The sequence below is a fragment of the Galeopterus variegatus genome, unplaced genomic scaffold, assembly GCF_000696425.1.
Source record: "Galeopterus variegatus unplaced genomic scaffold, G_variegatus-3.0.2 Scaffold622, whole genome shotgun sequence".
NCBI classification, from domain to species: Eukaryota; Metazoa; Chordata; class Mammalia; order Dermoptera; family Cynocephalidae; genus Galeopterus; species Galeopterus variegatus.
In genome coordinates this window covers 254,016-261,939 of record NW_007726733.1, presented here as the reverse complement: position 1 = coordinate 261,939, position 7,924 = coordinate 254,016, and the positions used below count along the sequence as shown (strand labels likewise).

Sequence of the window (7,924 nt, the reverse complement as noted above, 5' to 3'; positions counted from 1 at the left end):
GCATGTAGCAGGAGCTGGCAAAAGTCGTAGCTGTGCCCTTCGGATGAAGTTGCTTGGAGGCGGCAGGAGAGAAGAGGGCCTTGGTGGCCCCCAGGCCAGCAAGACCACTAATAGGGTTCCCGTGGACCCACATAGGAGCAGGGAGCCACAACAACTGAACAAAAGGAGCCACTCAGAGGCCAATGAGTCATCGCAAGGCCCTTCCCATGGGAAGTGTTTGTAGCACAGGCGGTGCAGGAGATGGGCCCACTGGGAGAACACTGGGGGAAGCAAGGACAGCTGACTGGCACCCCAATCAGCAAAGCACCACTCAGAGGAGACTGGTCAGGAATATAGAATTGCAAGGGGTGCAGTTTGAAAAGACTCAGGCCCAGATCAGAGTTTCTACACAACCTAGATGCACTTGGTCTCTGGAGAGCCATAAGTACCTATAAAGTCAACCATTAAAACCTGAGCTGCACAAAAAGCCTTCCCTAGGTAATCAGCAGCAAAGCATCAATTTAGCTAAACCACACAGCCCATGTACTGGTCCCCCATTTTAGAAGTAAATAAAGGACAAAAAATTAGTTCTGGCCCAGGCACACCATCAGCACCCCAGGCCTGCCCAGGAACCTGAGGTATGGAGCCAGGGACCAGACCCCCCTCCCACAACCAGGCACACTACCTGTGCCTCAGGGCCCACCTGGGGTCCTGAGGCATGGAGTGGGGACTGTACTCCCCCCTCAACCAGACATACTATCAACGCCAAGGAGCATGACAAAAACATTACGTCCTTGTGAGTGGCCCACCACAGCACCACAATAACCACAGCTGCCACAAAAGCAGCTAGACAACACAACCCACCACGCAGATGGTCTGCCAGCCACTGGAGTGCATTGACACAAGGAGAGTCACCAGCAGAGACCAAAGAAAAGAAGAGGATGTCTCTTTACAAAGCCCATTCCAGAGTGACAAAGAAGCATCTGCTGTATGATAATATTGGGGGACCTGATCACACCTCTCAGCATTGGACAGATCATCTAGGCAACAAATCAACAGAGTAACCATTATTCTTTCAGAAGGAGAGAAGAAATCTAGGGTTATCAGAGGGGAGAGGGGGAAGGGAGGGGGGTTAGGGAGAGATTGGACAAGGGGCATAAAGAATAAGTACAATTTGTAACAATATGTATGCTAGTAATAATGGGCCAGCCCGTGGCTCACTCGGGAGAGTGTGGTGCTGATAACACCAAGGCCCCGGGTTCAGATCCCATATAGGGATGGCTGGTTAGCTCACTGGCTGAGCGTGGTTCTGACTACACCAAGACAAGGGTTGAGATCCCCTTACCGGTCATCTTTTAAACAAACAAACAAACAAACAAAAAAATATATGCTAGTAATATTGATTTGATCAACATATGTTAATGTTGAATGTCAAAAATATGTATAATCAATTATGATTCAATAAAAATTTTAAAAAAATTTTTTTAAATAAAATTTTTAAAAATAATAAAATAACACAATTGAGGCACATTTTGCATATCACATAATTTACTCTTTTCAAGCGTATAATTCCGTGACTTTTTAAAAAAATTACCAAGTTGTTCAACATAAATCAGTTTTAGAACATTTTCGTCATTCTGATATGATCTCCTCATGCATATTTACTATTAATTTCCTCTTCCCTCCTCCAGGCAATGGATGGTTGTCTTAGTTTAGGATGCTGTAACAGAATAACATACACTGGGTGGCTTAAACTACAAATATTTATTTCTCACAGTTCTGGAGCCTGGGAAGTCCAAGATGAAGGTACTAGCACATCTCGTGTCTGGTGAGGGCACTTTTCCTGGTTTGTAGACAGCAGACTTCTAGTATCCTCACAAGGCCAAGAGAGACAGGTCTAGTCTCTTTCTCCTCTTGTAAAGACACTAATCCCATTACGGGAGCGTCACCCTCATGACGTCTAAATCTAATTACCTCCTTGAGAGAGGAAAAAATACAACCTGCTTTTTCTATTCTTATACACCATAACAATTAACACAGAAGACTTCTGTGACTAAATGTGTGGGGATTCCTCCCCACCAGAAAGCAAGAAAATAATTCTCTATAAGACACCAGCTGGGTGTCCTCCAACTCAATTCTGACACTATCTACCTGGAGATAGTATCAGATCCCACAGGTGGAGGGCTCAGTCCCCAAGACTGCCTCCCAATTACAATGCCAATTGCAAGCCCCAGACTGTTTTACTTGTGTTTCTGACTGACTGGCTATAAGTATGGGTTTCCAGAACCCATGCCTTGGGTTCAACTAATTTGCTGGAGTGGCTCACAGAACTCAGGGAAACACATGCTTGCTTATGTTTACCAGTTTATTATAAAGGATATTACAGAGGATACAGGTAAAGAGATGCATAAGGACAGGTGTGGGGAAAGCAGTGCAGAGCTTCTATGCCCTCCTCAGGGGTGCCACCCTCAAGGAAGGTGTTCAGCTATCTGGAAGCTCCCCAAACCTCATCTTTTTGGGTTTTTATGAAAGCTTCATTACATAGACATGATCGAAGCATGGAGAACCATGTAGAAATTTGGACAAAAAGGGTATGATCTAATGCTAATAGACTGGGTGGGGAAACCCAGCAAGACCTGTTTGTTCAGATTCTTCTTGGCCTCTCTGTGGAGCATTCCTTCCTTCTAGGTATGGGGCAGGACCCCTCCTGAAATGGGGTCTGTTTTTTTTTTTTTTTTTTTTTTTTTTTTCACATACAGTCAAACAAGGTAGATCAGAGAATTTCTTTACAGCCAGTGCCAAGACAGAAAGGCAAGTGAAGATTAGAGTCCTGCCTAGGGGAGCCAGGAAACATGGACAAAAACATATATATATAAAATCACATTCCCAAAGCCCCGCCTCCTAATACCATCCCATTGGGGTTAGAGTTTCAACAGTAATCTACTACTTCTTTTTATCTTTATAGTTTGGCCTTTTCTGGGTATTTCCTGTCAGTGGAACCATACAATATGTGGTTTTTTGTGTCTGGCTTCTTTCACTGAGCATAATGTTTTTGAGGTTCATCCACATCGTAGCAGGTGTCCATAGTTTGTCCCTTTTTATTTCTAAACAGTATTCCATTCTACAGACAGCATATTGTGTTTACCCATTCCCATGTTGATGGACATTTAGTTGTTTCCGATTTTTCCAGTTGGTCTACCATGAGCGATACAGCTAAGAACATTCCTGTGCAAGTCTTTGTATGGATACATGTTTTCGTTTCTCTTAGGTAGATCCCTAAGAGTGAAACTGCCAGGTCACATGGTAAATTTATATTTAACATTTTAAGAAACTGCCAAACTGTTTTCCAAAGTGGCTGCACCATTTTATATTCCACAAGCATATTGTTCTCATTTCTCCACATTATCTCCAACATTTATTATCTTTTTTATTATGACCTGCTATTAAAAACAAACAAACAAGGGGCCGGCCCGTGGCTCACTCGGTAGAGTGCGGTGCTGATAACACCCGGGCCCTGGGTTCGGATCCCGTATAGGGATGGCCGGTTTGCTCACTGTCTGAGCGTGGTGCTGACAACACCAAGTCAAGGGTTAGGATCCCCTTACCGGTCATTTAAAAAAAAAAGGGGGGGGGGTTAAAAAGATTTTTTTTTATGTGACCGGTAAGGGGATTGTAACCCTTGGCTCGGTGTCGCCCGCACTGCGCTCAGCCAGTGAGGGCACCGGCTATCCCTATCCAGGATCTGAACGCGCGGCCTCGGCACTCTCAGTGCCGCACTCTACCGAGTGAGCCAGTGGGTTGGCCCCGAAAGGGTATTTTAAAGGGCACTGAGGACACTAGGGTTTTTGAGAGGTAAAAAAGACCCTCTCTCAAAAACTGACCGCGGTCCTCCACGTGACAGGGGGCGCTCCAAGACAGAGCCTCTTTTCCTAGCCTCTCACTGCGCCATCTTAGCGGGATCGTCGTTGCTAGGAGACAGGATGCCTCTTTCTGCTCAAGGGCCCTGGCTCGCGGATAGCCGGGGCTCTCTCTTGCCCGCGGGCTGAAGCCCAAGGTCCCGCTACCACGCAGGGGCAGTTCCGGAAGACCCCTTTCTATGGGAGTTTTTCTTCTACCCCCTCTAATGCAAGCCGAGGCAGGCCGAGGCTGCTTGCCCGGATCCAGCCCCCCGCCCAGCCATGTCTAAGAAAGGGAAAAAGGCCAAGGCGCCCCTGTCCGATGAGGAGCAGCTGCTTCTGTTTCAGCGGAAGTTGCTGGCAGAGGAGGAGATGGCCAAGAAGAAAGAGAGGCTCCTCAGCCAGTTCTTGAAGGTGATGGCCTCTTCATTACGCCCTGCCCAACCCCACTCACCTCCTGCTCTGGCCCTGTCCCCTTGGCCCTATCATTGTGGCAGCCTTGTTTTCATCCCGGCCTCCCTTCCTCCGTAAATCCTAAGACCCAGATATACTTAAATTCTAGGCAACATTGTTTGAGAGGCAGGGGAGTTCTCTGAGAAGCATGGAGGAGTGTGGGTGGTATGGAGTTTGGCAGTCTCAATTGAGCCCCAGAGCTGGGACAGTTGGTGCTATCAGCCGTCCAGCCTGTCTAGAATTTTGATATTCTCCCTGGAGATGGGTCATTACAAATCACATCCTGCTCTGATGCCTCCACCCTGAAGGAAATTCATCTTTGCCCTCCCTAAAATGTCATCAGACTGTCCCCATCTTATTTTCGGCCCTCCCAAAACAAGAACGGGAACCCCCTCAGTTTTAGCCATCAGGAGTTTTGGTCCTTCAGAAAAGACAAGGGGTAAGGTGTCAGGTGACAAATTAAGAGTGATCTTGTTGGTTGTACTGTGTCGGGGCTTTTGGCTCTGACCTCCTGGAGGTATATTGTCCTTCACACAGGACAAGCTGGCCAAGGAGGAGCACAATAGTGCTCTGAACCTTAATAAGATTAACACGCAGTGGAGAACTGTCCTTCGGGAAGTCAAGACCAGAGAGCTTCATAAGGACATTGAGATCCTCAGCCAAACATTTGGACGAGTGGTGGACTGTAAGGACAATGTCATTAAGGTATGTACTCTTTCCAAAGGAACACTAGAGTATGGCCTCCTTGACCTCTTCTCTTAATAGAATGGGCCTTATGAATTAATTAATTAATCAATCTTAAAGCCCTCACAAGACAAAACCAGGCTGTTGGTAATAACAGTCTTCACTGAAATGAAAAATAGAATATTGGCCTGTCATTCATCCCTCTCCCTCCCTTAGATGAGCCACTCTCCTTGGTTATCCACTGCTCCGCACCAGTACTATACAATATTAGAGTTGTAAGACATAGTAGATGTCACCCAATGACTTGACCTTAGTCCCGCACCTTCATTTCAATGTCAGAAGGCTCAGTTACAGAGAGGGGAACTGACTTGCCCATTGTCATGTAGCTAGTCAGTGAGAAAGCTAGGACTAGAGCATGGGTTTCTTGACTCCCACTCTAGTGCTTCATTCAACCAAATTGTCTGACCTCTTTGATTCAACTCCAGTGGCCCTGGATAAGGTTGATAAGATCTCCACAGGTAAGAGCAATTCTAGATTTCTAAGCAATTCAATTAACCATCCTTATGCTTAGGAGGTTCTTGAATTCTTGATTCCATCCTATCTTTTCTTTTTTCAACTTTTTTTTGGCAGCTGGCCAATATGGGAATCCAAATCCTTGATCTTGGTGTTATCTGCACTGCACTCTAACCCAGTGAGCTAACCAGCCAGCCCCATCCCATCTTTTCTTCTAAGGGATTTTGCTGTCTCCCTTCTTTCATCCTTTTTACATCCCACCTCTGTTTATTGACTCCTTGGTCTTTTCCATCTTAAAACAAAACAAAAAAAAATCCCACAGTAACAGCAAAATATACATTGTCAACATGGTATTCCCCCTCTAGAAAACACACAGCCTAACCCCTGGGAAAAAAATTCAGCAGACTCTGGGCAGCTTCAGGAGATACGTAGTAAAGAGTCCCCAAATTTGCAAAAGCCATTATACGTTAGATGTCCTCACCCCACCAGTTGTACCTTATGGCTTTTTAAGTGGCTTTTTCAGACGCTTATTGGGGGTTATCAAATGCTTGAAGAGAAGACAACCAGTGGTGTTCATAAAGTGATGCTGAGCAGTTGGCCAGATTTACCCATGAGCCAATTAGCTTCTTCCTGTACAACAGCCTTGCAGCTTATGGTTATAATCCTTGCCTTAGGTAAATCATGTGCTGCTAATATTAAGCACCTTCAGGGTCATTCCTGAATAATTGAGACTGTATATATTAAATGTGCAAATGTTAGCAATCCTCACTTGCTATCTCCACTTCTTCACTTCCCATTTACCTTGCCTCCCACAACATCTAATTTCCACCCTTATCTAGGGAATTACTCTGGTAAAGGCCACCAGTCCAACATCATGGCTACTTTTCATCATTTAGTCTTCATCTAACCTGACCTTTCTATGGCACTGACACTCTTGGTCACGCCCCACCTCTTGAAACTCTCCTTTGGTTTCCATGACACCATTCTGGAATTTCTCCTGCCTCTGGGACACATACATCTAGTCCCCTTTGTGAGTTCACCCTCCTCTCTCCATCCCCTGAACTTAAGCATTCCCCAGATTTCTGAGTCTGGCCATCTTGCCCTTTAACCAGTTGTCTAGGGCCTAGACAATTTTACTCATTACCCTGGCTTTAAATACTACTTATATATTGATGCCTCCCAGGTCTGTAACACCAGCTTGGATTTTTCTCGTGTTCCAAATCCTGATTTCAAGCTTCCTAGATATCTGTTTCCAGCTGTTCATTGTCCTCACAACTGAACTCATGAGCTTCCTTTTCCCCAAACGGCCCCATTCTCCATCCTCCACAATCTGGTCTTCCTTACATTCTCTATTGGGTTGGCTGGATTCACCAAATTCACCCAGTCACCCAACCCAGAAATCTGGGAATCATCCTAGGTTTTGCCTCTGTCCCTGACCTTTGTTACTAAGTCTTGTATATATCTTCCGCTTAAGTATTTTTCAGAGCCACACCCAACTCTCCTTCCCCACTGTCCTGCTGTAGTTGAGACCTGGGCATCATCTCTCAGTGGTTTCCTGTCTTCCATCCTTCATGCTCAACTGCCTCCAGATGATTCTCTACACAACTACCAGGATTATCTTTCTAAAGCAAAAGTCTAATCCTGTTACTCCACTGCTTAAATCTCTTTAATATCTCCCCTCATATACAGGAAAAAATTCAGACTCCATGGTAAGAACATCAAAGCTTTTCCTGATCGGGCCCCTACCTGTACTCTTCTTTCAGCCAGCCTTGTTTCTGACCTGTGCCTTTGCCATGCTGTTCCCCCTATCTGGAATTCTCTTTTCTCCATCTCCCCAGTCTTTCTGGCAAACTTTCAGATTCCCTCCAAGAGTTGATACAAATGATATCTCTTATGTGAAGCCTTCCCCAGTGCTCTTAGTCAGATGTAGGCACTCCTTTTTTTATATCTCATCATCATTCATAAAATCATCAACCTCATAGAAATTTCCATGTTATATTGTGATTTTCTGGTATGTAACTCTTTTCCTACTGAACTGTAAGCTTCTTTGAGAATAGTGAGCATGTCTTTTCATGTCTGAATCTTTAGCATCCAAAGCACAGTGCTGGTACATAGCAAGGGTTTAGTAAACATTTCTTGAGTGAGTGAATAGTCTTCCATTATCAGAACCTATTTCATAGGATCTTTTTTCATTTTAAACATATATGGTAAAGGCTAGCTCTGCGTAGAGGTTGTTGTAGTTTACAATAAGTGAACTCAAGGTGCCTGGATCATGTGGGTGTTCAATAAATGCTTTTAGGGCCAGCCCGGTGGCGCACTGCTACAGTGCGCTGCTTGAGAGCGGAGTGGCGCTCCCGCCGAGGGTTCGGATCCCACATATAGACCGGTTCCCGCTCACT

The 7,924-nt window shown here is 45.3% G+C and overlaps 1 protein-coding gene across 1 annotated transcript in view; it reads left to right on the top strand.

Moving 5' to 3' along the window:
- Window positions 1–3,937: 3,937 nt before the first annotated feature.
- The window catches only part of CCDC65 (coiled-coil domain containing 65), a 12,659-nt gene continuing 8,672 nt past the window's right edge, over window positions 3,938–7,924 (top strand). The window contains exons 1-2 of the mRNA XM_008570677.1: window positions 3,938–4,289; window positions 4,866–5,033. Coding sequence (XP_008568899.1) covers window positions 4,158–4,289; window positions 4,866–5,033 — 300 coding nt within the window. The 5' untranslated portion in view covers window positions 3,938–4,157. The remainder of the gene's footprint in view (window positions 4,290–4,865; window positions 5,034–7,924) is intronic.